This window comes from Arabidopsis thaliana, chromosome 3 (assembly GCF_000001735.4).
Source record: "Arabidopsis thaliana chromosome 3, partial sequence".
NCBI lineage: Eukaryota > Viridiplantae > Streptophyta > Magnoliopsida > Brassicales > Brassicaceae > Arabidopsis > Arabidopsis thaliana.
The window spans coordinates 15,975,923-15,991,457 of NC_003074.8; the positions used below are offsets into that span (position 1 = coordinate 15,975,923).

At 30.3% G+C, this 15,535-nt stretch overlaps 2 protein-coding genes and 1 long non-coding RNA gene across 6 annotated transcripts; 2 read left to right on the plus strand and 1 right to left on the minus strand.

Moving 5' to 3' along the window:
- Positions 1–4,346: 4,346 nt before the first annotated feature.
- AT3G06765 lies at positions 4,347–4,627 on the minus strand. The gene has a single exon (NR_141279.1). It is a non-coding gene; the product is annotated as an other RNA (long non-coding RNA).
- Positions 4,628–7,276: 2,649 nt separating this feature from the next.
- Positions 7,277–9,613, plus strand: NIT2 (nitrilase 2). The gene is made up of 5 exons (NM_114298.3): positions 7,277–7,537; positions 7,609–7,788; positions 8,336–8,629; positions 8,722–9,003; positions 9,096–9,613. Exons 1-5 carry the CDS (start codon positions 7,429–7,431, stop codon positions 9,248–9,250), a joined length of 1,020 nt encoding a protein of 339 aa, NP_190016.1. The 5' UTR covers positions 7,277–7,428; the 3' UTR covers positions 9,251–9,613.
- A 1,088-nt stretch (positions 9,614–10,701) lies between these two features.
- Positions 10,702–13,583, plus strand: NIT1 (nitrilase 1). 4 transcript variants are annotated; one of them, NM_001084765.1, is made up of 6 exons: positions 10,942–11,108; positions 11,201–11,380; positions 12,010–12,303; positions 12,397–12,678; positions 12,765–12,972; positions 13,055–13,103. In NM_001084765.1, the coding sequence occupies exons 1-5, from the start codon at positions 10,979–10,981 to the stop codon at positions 12,917–12,919; spliced, it is 1,041 nt and encodes a 346-aa protein (NP_001078234.1). In that variant the 5' UTR covers positions 10,942–10,978; the 3' UTR covers positions 12,920–12,972; positions 13,055–13,103. The 4 variants fall into 4 exon arrangements, with proteins under 4 accessions (NP_851011.1, NP_001078234.1, NP_001319680.1 ...); NM_180680.3 differs by having other exon boundaries at positions 10,702–11,108; positions 12,765–13,583; NM_001339127.1 differs by lacking the exon at positions 10,942–11,108 and having other exon boundaries at positions 11,152–11,629; positions 12,765–13,164.
- Positions 13,584–15,535: the final 1,952 nt, after the last annotated feature.

Here is a 15,535-nt window from a genome sequence, read left to right on the forward strand (position 1 = left end):
TTTTAATTTATTTTCCTGCAAAGATATTGTGACCGTATATCTACGACGTTAACGTGAGGCTTAATCAAATTTTTCTTTACACAAATTTTAGCAATGATTTTTCACATATAAAAAATGTTACAAAACCAAATATGACGGATGAAAGCAAAGAGTTATGTGAGTACAAAAGAGATCATACAAACAATACTCTAAAAAGGGTTGTAATTGTGCTGTGATTTGAACAAAAGTTTCATATAAAATAGTTTTAGAATGTATGCTTAAGATTTATGATTATTAATTTGTAGTATTATAGAGACCATATTTTTACATAGAGATTTCAAAAAAAATTATTATCTTATTATCTTATCGATTTTGGTTAATTTTTACATTGACCCGACTTGAGACCGACAAATTTTATTAATTTATCGTGTTTATTAATTTATCGAGTATTAATTTATAGAGTTCCTACTGTGGAAAGAACAGCTGTAGAAGGACAAGCAGAATCTAAAAAAAACCAGATTATAGAATATTTTATTTTTTAAAAAATAAAATAGATTATAGAACATTTTACTGATCTGACTAATCGGTTTTTATAGGAAGAGAAATAAAACATTTTCTTATCAAGAAAATTACAGATTCGGTTAGGAGGAGGTGGGAAATGATCAAATATGGAGAACGAGTTCAATCTATATATTAGAAAAACGATTATGGAAGAATAAATAGGAATGGAAATAAAACGTCTTTTCAGGAAAATTACCAATTCGGTGAAGAGATGAGAAAGAACTAACTTTGGACGGATCAACAAAATCTAAAATGAAAAGAAACCAGAAAATAGTCATGTCACTCACAGACTAGCTCACATACACCATATATATAATTAGATAAGGCCCGTCTATTTAGGCGGATGTACGATACAAAAATAAATATTTATCGATAATATTTGAATATTGTATAGCAATCTATATATTTTTCTTGATATTTAATTTAATAATTATTGATTTAAACAAAATTTTGGTCTTATGCATTCTATTTTAATTATATACACTCAATCTTATCAATGATATTTGAATTGTACAAAGTAACCGACCATTCTTCTATATTTAATTTAGTATTTAGAAAAAAAAAGAAAAAACAAATTTGTATCTTACACCATTCAATTTTGTAATACAGTTTAACTATCTATGTCATCATAATAAACTCGATTTAAATTCTACAACTTCATATTGAGTGATAACATTTTTATATCAAAATAATATTTATGACATATCAAATCTATATCCTATTTAGTATTAAAAATAATTAACAATTAACAAAACATAATTAATAGGCCTAGGCATAATATCCAAACCCGAAGAACCGACCCGAAAAATCCGATCCGAACCCAAACCCAAAATTTTCAAGTACCCGAACGGGTCTAAAATTCAAAACCCAAAAAACCCGAACCCAAACCCGAATAGGTATCCAAACATATCTCAAATATAAGTATATATTAATATTTTCACGGGTTATACTTATATATAGAAAATATTACGATTTTTTAGATATTTTAGTTATTTTTGTGTATTTTTAGATATATTCAAACAAAACTACTCGTGTTGTTTTGGGAATTTTTGAAATTTTCAAGTAATTTAATAGATTTGCACACAAAATTTGATATTTCAATATATAAATAAACTCGAACCCGAATCCGAAGCCAAACTGAACCCGACCCGAAATTTTAAATTACCCGAACGCGTCCTAAACTTTTAAACCCAAAAACCCGAACCCAAAATACCCGACCCGAATACCCAAACGTTTAGGGCTAATAATTAATAAAAAACCAAACATTGTTGAAAATATATTTTCTATATATGCCGTAATCTCGTAAGTTAATTTTACATCATGCAAATTAATATTAGATGAGTTAAAATTAATAAATGAAAATAATTGAAAAGTTAAATCCTATAAGTTAAGCTATTTTTTTAAAAATGTTCTATTTTCACTTATGATTACATGAGTTAAAAACAAATTTGTTAATTTTCCTTTTGTTGAATAAATCTTAATTGTTTATAAATATATAAACATATAAATTAGTATATGTAAATTTGTTTACTTTTTAAGATTTTCTATTTTTTTTAGAGAATAAAAAAGTTAAATTTTGAATGACACATGTAAACATCTAATTGTTTGACTTGACACGTGGCACAATCCTATGAGTTAGCAACTTTGAAAACCATACTTTATATAATAAGATATAAAAATCTGGAAAATTGAGAAGTTTAAGAATTGTCGTTACCATTTTTTTTTGCATGAAAATAACAAAAACAGCTATTGTACATGCTCCAACTCCACCAGCAAATGTTCCCACTAAAAGTCTAACTAAGTCAAATTTCTAAGTAGCTATAGTAGTCGTTCTACGATGAAAATCATAAGGATTTAAAAAGCAATTTAAACCTATATATCGAAGCAAGCTATCCTCTAGTAGTCAACTTTGCAAACTTTGGCATCAATAGTAGTTAAAATCTCTTTCATTTCAATAGTTCTTTTTCTTTTATAATTAAAATAAGAAAAAATGTACTGTGCAATCTGTGTACATTAAATAAGTATAAGAATCAAATTGAGTATATTTATGTACATATGGATACTAGAAAAGATATATTTATATACAGATCACATTACTATTTCTATCTAAAAATTAAACAAAAATTATTCATAAATAATAATATATAATTTTATTATTAGTGGCATTATTTTGTAATTACATCATTTGATTGAGGACTTGACAATCATACAAATTGTGTCCAATTGCGAAAACTGGGTATTTTGCTAATTTTGAATAGTAAAAAAACAACTACTTTACTAGGTATTTTTCAACTTATCCCTAAAAAACTGAGCACCATAGTTATAAGAAAATGGGATAAAAACATAAAATCGTAACTATCATTGTAGACATAGTTTGAACGAATATCTTTAAATTTGTCTTCTATTTATCATCATTTAAACAATTCTCCTTAGTTAAACAAAGAAAATTATTCCTCTTTAAAAATGTTAGTTAAGTTGTCGATTCATAATCATAGTCTTAGCATCAACTACAGAAGAAAGCGGAGATCTATATACGAAGGATTTTAGTATTGAGCTTTTGATTACATACTTACCCAATTTTCTCATTATATCGGTCCAACTAGATTGAAGTGTAATTCACTTTTTGTGCAATTTTATTATTTACATTTTTAATGGAAGAGTTAGTAAACAAAATCTCAAATACACTTGCCATGAAGAGTTGGGTTGAATGAAATATGAATCATATTTAGAAATATATCCGAATATTTCAAATTAGCTCTAAGTTATGATTAAAGAAAAAACTAATTTCTTTAATTATTTAAATGTTAATTCAGTTAATCACAAGAGAAACTAAATGTGCAACCCTATTATTTAGTTAGTTTATGACTGTTCTTTTTTCTAAAATGTATATAAATGTTTATCTTGAATTATTATTTTCAATCACCACTAACCATTGAAAATCACATCCAAAATAAAATTGAAGGTAAACATTTATATCCATTTTAATTTTCAAATAAAATATTTTGATTATTTTTCTCCTAATCTCCTATATTAGTGGGTACTAAAAACAATTATATTTCATATTTTTGTTTATCGACTTTTTCTGTTGCGGGTGCAACTTTGAAATATTTTTTTTTTACGATAAATAAAACGACCACATATAATCGTAAAGTGGATGTCTTTTTTCAAGTGATCTTCTAGTTTCTCTATTAAAAATGATAATGTATTTAGCATTATGGCAAGCAAAACAAATATAAACCGATTACAAAATATTATGATATACCTTTAAAAATAAATTTTTCTAAATATTCTTTATTTTTATTTATTTTTTCCATCCAATAATATTATCATTGCAAATTTTTTACATCATTGTTTACAAACGGCTTTAAAAAGCTAGGACATGTTTGATATAATTCAAAAGTTGTATTGCTATCAGTAGCTTTCTTAGCCAAGACACTAGCGCAGCCGTTAATATTCTTTAATTTTCCATCAAGAATATATATATATATATATATATATAGGAATATTTATGCAATTTTTAATATTAAAAAAAAACAAATTAACCCATATACACAACTTATCCGCCTCTACCACTGCTTGACGTTGTGTCGGAGTGTGATGTACGATCGTTAATTGGAACAAAGGATTGAAATTAGGTTTTCATCTACTGATTGCATAACTTGTGCCACACGCATACGACATACTCTATTTTAATAATGCTTTGTGAATTAGTTATTTAGGTTTCAAATCGAAGTTGAAATTTTTTAATTTTATGTCACACGCTCTGTGCCTAGTGCAAAAAAGTGAATGCATTTTTTTTTTTTTTTCTCAAGGAGAGGTTTGAAATTTTAGTAAAATCATCACTTAGGTTAACATGCACCTCGTAAAGTCTCAACTAATATCTAAACCTTTCACATCAAGTTGTTGCTGAAAACTTTCTAAAAGTAAAACTGTAAAGATTGGCTTATCGATATCGTGATTCCTACGCTCCCGCCATGCCACCGTTAAACAACTCCATGCTGCAATCTCAATAAAACATAGTTGTTTTCATGTGTTTTTGTACCTGCCTCCACTTACAAACAAGTACGCCACAAATTCGTAAGAACATAAAATGGCCCTTATCAAGAACATAACTCTCACAAAACTCAAGATTCAAAGCTTTTCTTAACAAGAACACTTCTCTTTGGACTCATATGATCAAGTCTGTTATGCCATGAGTTGGTTTCGTCTTTGCCTTGTTCAATGTGATTCTTTTTGACAGACCCTTAAGACCCTTTCTGATTTTAAGATAAGCGTTGTAGTTGGTTTATGTGGGCCGATAAGGCCTATTTAGTTGGTGAAATACAAGGTATGTCGGCGCCAAGCTTTTCTCTGTACATCGTTGGTTGATAGACCTTGAAGAAATTGAACCGTATCCGGTCCGCTAAACCGGACAACGTAGCTTAATTTAAGTCGAGATGCCATCGGACCGTATTTCGATTAGAGTTTAAGAATTATCAACGACAGTGAAGAGAAATTGAATCCATTTAAACCATATAAAATATGATTAAGTTTCACATTGAATATGTCAGTTTGGTTCTTTTAGGATTGGATCTATTTAACAAGATTGAACACCCCTGGCGAGGAATAAGCATGACTTTTCCACAGCTACAGTTAAAAGAGTATGATCCAATTGCTTCTTGTGGATGATTTATCGGATAGAGTTGATAAGATCAGATTTTACACGTAAGTGCACAGTTATTGTGTCGTATCGATAAGTCGATAACTACATCAAAACTACAAGAAGTAAGCAATCATCACACGTTGGGTTTCCAAGAGTATATTTAATTAAGACGGAACCTTTTTCATTGGTTTTGGGTTTGTATAATTATGACTTATAACATAATTTAGAAATTAAAAAGAAACAAAAAAAAAGTGCCATACTCTGACGAATGTATTTTGTAACACATACTTATACTTTTGTTATAGCTAATTTTCCATTATTTAAGTTAAAATCTGTAATCAACTAATCATATTTATGAACCATAGTTCATTTAGCTAGCAATTGTTTATATATATATATATATATATGAGTGAAACAAAGTTTGTATTTTGATAAAAACAAAGTTTACCAAAAAAAAATTAATTTGACCTTGTTAAATTATATATATAACGGGTCCAATAATGTAATATTCAAGGGAGGAACTCGACCTTGTTAGGAGGACTCAATAATGTAATATCCAATGATTCACTGGGATTGATCTGAAAATGTCAAGTTTTTCTAGGTGAAAAATGGTCCGTTACAAATACTATTAGTTGAACGTTATTTGACATTTGTAGTAGATGTTTGAAAAAAGTTTTTTTTGTAGTCTTTTCGTATTAACGAACATTGATTTCCAAGATAGAAACATATCTCCAAAACTTTCACTTTCATCAGCATAATTTTCAATTTAGTTATAATAAAAATAATGATAAGAAAGAAAAAAAAAACGTTTTCTTACTCGTCCTAAAATAAATAAATGCAGTCAACTTATTAGATAGATATCTACATTTACATTTTTTCAGCCATTTTACCAAATAAATACTCAAGTTGGAATTTGTTTACAAGAAATATTGTTAACATTAATTATTATTAATAATTAATATTGCTAATTATTTGCATTTCCTTATCTAATATATCTCCATCAATTCTAATTACTTTTAAAAAGGAGAAATCTTAAAACTTTATTAATATAATACTTTCTTAAAGATAAATATTATACTTATTTAAAGTTTATCAAATTTTTAGAATATTTAACGAAAAACATTTAGAATATAAATAATATATAAAATCTATAAAATTAAATAACTATTTCAAAAAAAAACTTTTAAATTGATTGGAATTATAAATCTTTTATTAAAAAATTTATTAGAACAAAAAAAAATATTTAATTTTACCAAACTAGATTAGATGGTAAGACGGGTTTAAAATATTATGATGTATGAATTTTATAACAATTAAATAACTATTTGAAAGAAAAAAATTAAATTAATTTGAATTATATATCTTTTAAATTAAAGTATTATTAAAACAAAAATAACAAAAACAAAATGTTTAATTTCACTAAACGGGTTTAGATGGTAGGACGGGATTGAGTCGACAGTAATACGAGACGGTATACCAAAGGTGAAATCCATTAGATATGTTTAGTTTTACTTAACGGGATTAGATGGTAGAACGAGTTTGGGTCGATAGTAATATGAGATGGTATACCACGGATGAAATCCTAATAATAACAATCAAAATACAATCATATTATCTTAAATATTAAAAAAACAAATAATATTAATAAAATAAATATAATTTAAATTTAAATTATTTAGTTATAATTTAGATTTATCTTAATGAACTATATATTATTGTTTCTATATTTTTAAACAGTAAACATCAAAATAGTAATTGTATACTAAATAATATATAAATATAAGAGTTGTACATTAAGAAAATACAAAACATTAAATCATATATATTTTTAATCGAATAAACAAAATAAATTTTTATTCTTAAAAAAACAAAATAATCTCACGGTTTACCGCAGATTAAAATCTCACGGTGTATCGCAGATTAAAATCTAGTACGATCGAAAAACAAAAGTAGGAAAAAAGAAGAAAGAAGAAAAAAAAGATTACACCATACGAAAATAGAAAAAATGCATGGAATAATGGAGTAATAATATATTTTGTTTAATTGTCAGTCTATATTTGGGTGAATATTTTTCCAAATTAACTGTAGCAAATAAGAAGGCAAATATAATTTGATAACAACTATTAGAGAATCTCATAATCTTATCTTCTTACTTAGTAACCATTGGTCATAATGTTATATATATTGCGAGTCAAGTCTCTCGGTAATATCGAAGTAAGACTAAAGCTCAAGTTAAAACAGAAAAAATGTCAACTTCAGAAAACACTCCGTTTAATGGCGTTGCCTCATCCACCATTGTTCGAGCTACCATTGTCCAAGCCTCCACCGTCTACAACGATACTCCCGCCACTCTAGGTAATCTATTAATCATTTTCATTTTAGGTAGGTCAAGTTTACGTAACGTTCTACATGAATTTTGTTTTCAGAAAAGGCGAACAAGTTTATTGTGGAGGCTGCAAGCAAGGGATCGGAGCTGGTTGTGTTCCCGGAGGCGTTTATCGGTGGTTATCCTCGAGGTTTTAGGTTTGGTTTAGGGGTGGGAGTTCATAACGAAGAAGGGCGTGATGAGTTCCGCAAGTACCATGCTTCTGCTATTAAAGTTCCTGGTAAATGCTATTCTGTTGACTTTTTTCTCTTATTGTTTTTTTGGACAACTTTAATCTTTGATAAACGTCAAAACAATTGTGCTTGATTATCTGAATATCCATGTACACCACCTGATCTCGGATCCCAATCTCTGATCCAATCATATCGGGTCTGAAAAATTGAGTATCCAAATCAGTTTTGTGTAAACTAGGTTTGGACACTGATCCGTAGTCATATGCCCTATATCTGATCTTTGCAACAATTCACTATGTATATGCGTTATTACCAAACCGAAAGATACCCGTTTAAAACTATCTCTACATATTTAGTATTTACATAATTACATATAATCTTATTTAAGAGAAAACAATTATATTTGAAGTTAGAAATCATGGTCTTTGAAATATGATGTTAGCTTTGAATATTATAATTTTTGGTTAAATATTCTGAAAAGAATATGACTTTTTAAGCATTAAAATGTTATAAAAGTATGAATACTGACTAAAACGTAACTTATAAAGTATTATTTTGTTTATATGGTACTTTTTTTGTGTGATGAACCTGTAGGCCCTGAAGTAGAAAAGTTGGCGGAGTTGGCCGGGAAGAACAATGTGTACTTGGTAATGGGAGCGATAGAGAAGGATGGGTATACACTCTATTGCACAGCACTTTTCTTCAGTCCACAAGGTCAGTTCTTGGGTAAGCACCGTAAACTCATGCCCACAAGTTTGGAACGTTGCATTTGGGGTCAAGGAGACGGATCAACCATCCCCGTTTACGACACTCCGATTGGAAAACTCGGTGCTGCTATTTGCTGGGAGAATAGGATGCCCCTCTACAGAACTGCTTTGTACGCCAAAGGTCAGCTCTTGATGCAATTTAGTTTGAGTGTTTGACAAATGTAGCCTTTAATAAAAGATTCTAACACTTTTTTTTTTTTTTGGTGCGTTCAGGCATTGAGCTTTATTGTGCACCTACTGCTGATGGTTCGAAAGAATGGCAATCGTCGATGCTTCACATTGCGATCGAAGGTGGATGTTTCGTATTGTCGGCTTGCCAGTTCTGCCTTCGTAAAGATTTCCCTGATCATCCTGACTACTTGTTTACCGATTGGTACGACGACAAAGAGCCTGACTCTATTGTTTCCCAAGGTGGAAGTGTTATTATTTCACCTTTGGGACAGGTTCTTGCGGGACCAAACTTTGAATCAGAGGGTCTCATCACAGCTGATCTTGGTAAAAATATATATAATCTTCTTTAGTTTTTATCTTAGGCTATAGAAAAGGATAATTTTTTTAGCTAATCATATTTTATTTTTGTCATCAAGATCTTGGTGATGTAGCAAGAGCTAAGTTGTACTTCGATTCGGTTGGACATTACTCGAGACCAGATGTTTTACACTTGACCGTAAATGAGCACCCGAAGAAACCGGTCACATTCATTTCGAAGGTGGAGAAAGCGGAAGATGACTCAAACAAGTAATCGGTTGTGATTCGTCAGTTCATGTCACTCCTATGAAGGAGTCAAGTTCAAAATGTTATGTTGAGTTTCAAACTTTTATGCTAAACTTTTTTTCTTAATTTTCGTTAATAATGGAAGAGAACCAATTCTCTTGTATCTAAAGATTATCCATCTATCATCCAATTTGAGTGTTCAATTCTGGATGTTGTGTTACCCTACATTCTACAACCATGTAGCCAATTATTATGAATCTGGCTTTGATTTCAGTTGTGTTCTTTTCTTTTTTTTCTTTGCATATTTGCATTTAGAATGTTTAATAATTAAGTTACTGTATTTCCACATACATTAGTTCCAAGAATATACATATATTAATTTATTTTTCTTAAAAATGTTTTGGAATGACTAATATTGACAACGAAAATAGAAGCTATGCTAAACCATTACGTATATGTGACTTCACATGTTGTTGTTTTACATTCCCTATATATATGGATGGCTGTCACAATCAGAAACGTGATCGAAAAAAGACAAACAGTGTTTGCATAAAAAGACTATTTCGTTTCATTGACAATTTGTGTTTATTTGTAAAGAAAAGTGGCAAAGTGGAATTTGAGTTCCTGCAAGTAAGAAAGATGAAATAAAAGACTTGAGTGTGTGTTTTTTTCTTTTATCTGAAAGCTGCAATGAAATATTCCTACCAAGCCCGTTTGATTATTAATTGGGGTTTGGTTTTCTTGATGCGAACTAATTGGTTATATAAGAAACTATACAATCCATGTTAATTCAAAAATTTTGATTTCTCTTGTAGGAATATGATTTACTATATGAGACTTTCTTTTCGCCAATAATAGTAAATCCAAAGATATTTGACCGGACCAAAACACATTGATCTATTTTTTAGTTTATTTAATCCAGTTTCTCTGAGATAATTCATTAAGGAAAACTTAGTATTAACCCATCCTAAGATTAAATAGGAGCCAAACTCACATTTCAAATATTAAATAACATAAAATGGATTTAAAAAATCTATACGTCAAATTTTATTTATGACATTTCTTATTTAAATTTATATTTAATGAAATACAGCTAAGACAAACCAAAAAAAAAATACTTTCTAAGTGGTCCAAAACATCAATTCCGTTCAATATTATTAGGTAGAATCGTACGACCAAAAAAGGTAGGTTAATACGAAATTACAAACATATCTATATACATAGTATATATTATTACCTATTATGAGGAATCAAAATGCATCAAATATGGATTTAAGGAATCCATAAAAGAATAAATTCTACGGAAAAAAAAAAAAGAATAAATTCTTTTAAGTTTTTAATTTGTTTTTTATTTGGTAGTTCTCCATTTTGTTTTATTTCGTTTGGATTTATTGTGTCCAAATACTTTGTAAACCACCGTTGTAATTCTTAAACGGGGTTTTCACTTCTTTTTTATATTCAGACATAAAGCATCGGCTGGTTTAATCAATCAATAGATTTTATTTTTCTTCTCAATTATTAGTAGGTTTGATGTGAACTTTACAAAAAAAACAAAAACAAATCAATGCAGAGAAAAGAAACCACGTGGGCTAGTCCCACCTTGTTTCATTTCCACCACAGGTTCGATCTTCGTTACCGTCTCCAATAGGAAAATAAACGTGACCACAAAAAAAAAACAAAAAAAAAGTCTATATATTGCTTCTCTCAAGTCTCTGAGTGTCATGAACCAAAGTAAAAAACAAAGACTCGAGTTGATATGTCTAGTACTAAAGATATGTCAACTGTCCAAAACGCAACTCCTTTTAACGGCGTTGCCCCATCCACCACCGTGCGAGTTACAATCGTCCAATCCTCCACCGTCTATAACGATACTCCTGCCACTATAGGTAACCAATCCATTAATTCATCCTCTGACCTATTTTTATTTTTATTTTTTGATATGTAAAATTTATCGAAAACGTTCCATTTCAATATGTAGACAAAGCGGAGAAGTATATTGTGGAGGCGGCAAGCAAGGGAGCAGAGCTAGTGTTGTTCCCGGAGGGGTTTATCGGTGGCTATCCTCGAGGTTTTAGGTTCGGTTTAGCGGTTGGCGTTCATAACGAAGAAGGGCGTGATGAGTTTCGGAAGTACCATGCTTCTGCTATTCATGTTCCTGGTATTACTATTTACTTCCATTATTTGTATTCTTTTTATTATCATCTTATCTTGTATTTTATCCATAAAATGATTTTTGATACATTTTTAACCAATCAATGACTTTGAACCATATCCTCAATTATTGCATGCTTATCCTAGGCCGAGTGTATTCAAAGTATACACCACCCGATCTCGGATCCAAGCCTACCAAAAATTTGGATATGCGGATCTAGATGACAATATTTATCCTGATCTTTATCTTTTAAATGTATAAATTACTATATGTTACATTAAATTTTATAATTTTTACACCAAAAAATATAATATTAAATCTCTTTAATTAAAGATTTTTTTTATTTCTCCTTTATTTGGTTGCTGGATTATGATTTTTAGTTGGCTATGGTTGGAGTCTTGGTGATGTGTATAAGTTTTGGACAATTGAATTTTATTTGGAACAAAGTAAACTTAACTTTGAGGGAAAATATGTTTGATTTCGAGTTCTCTTTTTTTTTGTCACGTTTAGATGAAATTTAATTGGAACAAGCATCTAATTAATGAGTGTTCTTGCTCTAGTTTAAATTTAGTTGAGCACTCTCAATATCTTGGAACACAAAATGACTCTTTTTGGTTTTTGTGATGAATCTTCAGGCCCTGAAGTAGCAAGATTGGCTGACGTGGCTAGGAAAAACCATGTGTACTTGGTAATGGGAGCCATAGAGAAGGAAGGGTATACCCTCTATTGCACAGTTCTTTTCTTTAGTCCACAGGGTCAGTTCTTGGGCAAGCACCGTAAACTCATGCCCACAAGTTTGGAACGTTGCATTTGGGGCCAAGGGGACGGATCAACCATCCCCGTTTACGACACTCCCATTGGAAAACTCGGTGCTGCTATTTGCTGGGAGAATAGGATGCCCCTCTACAGAACTGCATTGTACGCCAAAGGTCAGCTTTTAATGCAATGCCGTTTGAAACATCTAGGCTTTTACAAAAAAATCTTACAAAGTTTTTTTTTTATTTTTCGTTTTTGGTGTTTAGGCATTGAGCTTTATTGTGCACCTACTGCTGATGGTTCGAAAGAATGGCAATCGTCGATGCTTCACATTGCGATCGAAGGTGGATGTTTCGTCTTGTCGGCTTGCCAATTCTGCCAGCGTAAACATTTCCCTGATCATCCTGACTACTTGTTTACCGATTGGTACGACGACAAAGAACATGATTCTATTGTCTCCCAAGGTGGAAGTGTCATTATTTCACCTTTGGGACAAGTTCTCGCCGGACCAAACTTTGAATCAGAGGGTCTCGTCACAGCTGATATTGGTATGTATATGTATATTTACACTCTCATTTGATAGTCATCTTAGGTTATAGAAAAGGATAACGTTTTTTTTTTTTTTTCCATCAAGATCTTGGTGATATAGCAAGAGCCAAGTTATACTTCGATTCGGTTGGACATTACTCGAGACCAGATGTTTTACACTTGACCGTAAATGAGCACCCGAGGAAATCGGTTACATTCGTGACGAAGGTGGAGAAAGCTGAGGATGACTCAAACAAATAGTAAGAGACTTGAAGTTCGTATCTGCTGGAGTTATGTCAATCGTATGGAGTCAAGTCCAAAATGTTCTGTTGCGTTTTCATTTTATGTTCAAGTTTATTTATCTTTCTCTTCAATGGTAAGATCTATGGAGTCAAGTAATAATGGTAAGACTTATGTTGTTGAATAAAACGAATTGGTTCTCTCCTCTTGTATTTTAAAACTGTGCCATTATGTTTATCTAATTTGGGCGTTGGGCGTTGAATCTCAATTGTTGTTCAGCCGTATAACTATTTAGCCAACTATTATGAATTAGGCTTTTGAGATCTCTGTTTTTTTTTTTTTTTAATATCAGGAAGTTCTGGATCGAAACTTGTAATCCTTCCAGGCCCGAAACCACATCGTATAATATTAGTTTCGTTCCAAGCGTTACTCGAACCGATGAACTCTAGCTCCGCCTAGGATCTTTACCAATTGAGCTAACGACACTTGGTTTTTTCTCTCAGATCTCTGTTATGATCTTTCTAATTTTCTTTGTACGTCAAAAACATATATTTTCATGTTTTAATAATTTTCCTATTGCATAGAATCACAAGGAAACATATATAGTCAAGACTTGAAAATCATCCATTCGAATCTAATGAGAGTTTGAAAAGAGTCTACCAAATTACTCAATTGTCAAAAGCCGAATCATATAGGATAATGATGGCTAACCAAAACCAGGAAATTCAAGTCACATATAGGATAACTAAGAATTAGTGAGTTATTAAGTCTCAAAAATTAGAACGTCGTTTATTTATTTTGTCGTCAATTTTGCTATACTTCTATGGTTGTAGTATTGTTTGGGGTCAAATATATCAACCACCCCGCTCTTTACATAATTAACTAGGTGTTGTTCCATGTCTTGCGTACGTACGTCAGATTCATTTTAAATATGTGGTTTAGACATGTGCATGTGAAGAATACTTTCCGTGAAGAATACTCCCTTTAACGAAGACAATTTGGTTATAACATAAATACATAATTTGAAGTCTAGTTGCGATGGTGTTTGAAATGGTCTTAATTATAAATCACAAATTTGGATTGTAATTGATGAACATGGATTTTGAAATACTTGATTGAAAAGGAATCTATGTCACGTAGCTTTTTAACGAGTCAAAGATTGCACAATCGAAGCTACAAGCAAAAAGTTGTGAATAGCTGTATGCAAGACGTAGACGTTGCATTGCGAAGGAAAAGGAAGTCTCTATAAATTGGAAACCTTTGAAAATTCTAATCAAAGCGATCATTATATAATTATGATAACTCACAACTCGAGTTTTAACCCAAATACGAACTTACTTAACCGCGCATATTGGACAGTCAAATGCATGTTAGTAAGTCATAGCCAAAAGGGTCACACACCAGAAAATATTGGGGTACGTAGAACTTAAGTAAGACGAAATAAGTTTTTTTTTTGCCTTCGTTGTCAGAAAAGAATATCAAAGCATTATGCATATTTGCATGAATTCATGAATGTACAAACACACAAAGCACCAATAATGGGATTAAGAGTTGAAATCGTTCTAGAAGTCATATAACGAAATTAGATCAATCTTCTTTCAAAAAGTATAACCTAAATAGTTCAAATATATATGAATCATGTGCCATCCTTTGGATGAGAGAAATTTAAGAAAAGTTAAGTCGAAGTTGACCAGTTCACAGAAAAAAAAAAACAGCTAAACATTAACATTGATTAGCCAAATATTTTTTGCTCCTCTAAGTTACTATACGCATTTTAATTAAAATTTAGGTGATCAATCAAATATTAGCACGAAGATCATCCTAGATGGAAAACTAATTGAATAAATCTCTAAATCATCATCTTTAATCTAACAAGCAAAACAACTCCTTGATAATCCTAACCCCAATTGAGGATCTAACTTAGTCATAACAAAAGAACATAAGAAATAAATATAGAAGAAATATGTTAAAATATAAAATAAAAAATCCAGGTTTTTTTATTTTTTTGGTTTTTAAAAAGTTAGGTTTCATAAATGTTTTTAAATAAAAAGTGTAGAGTCAAAGATTCGATTCACCAAACTATCTCTTTGCCTTTCTAAGAACCAGAATAAAATACAAATTAGTTGAGGTGAAATGATATGGTGTAATTTTGTTTTTTTATTTTCTTGGTCCACAACATAATATGAATAATAACACATGAATGACACTAACACAGACCATAACTCACACCAATTTAGTATAATTTGTTAAATATATTTGCTTAAAGGTTTTTGTAGTGAGAAGTTACACATGAAAAGTACATAAATAAATAAAAAAATTACACAAAAAGACCTTCTTTGCTGTCGATTGAATTAATAAACATGTGCAAATTAATGTAAATATAGAAACACGACACAGCCAAAAAGAAAATAACATTTTCTTAGTGGTCCACAAATGACAAATTAAGTACATACAACTTCTTAGATAGAACCAAACGAAGAGAGGGGAAAACAAAATTACAAAATAAAAAATATTATCTATCACGTGGAAACAAAATGCATGAAACTATATATGGGGTAATAGCCTAATAGGAATTAAAAAAACAAAAAAAAACCTAAACAAAAAAAAATCCATAAGTTATACACAAAATGTATTTGG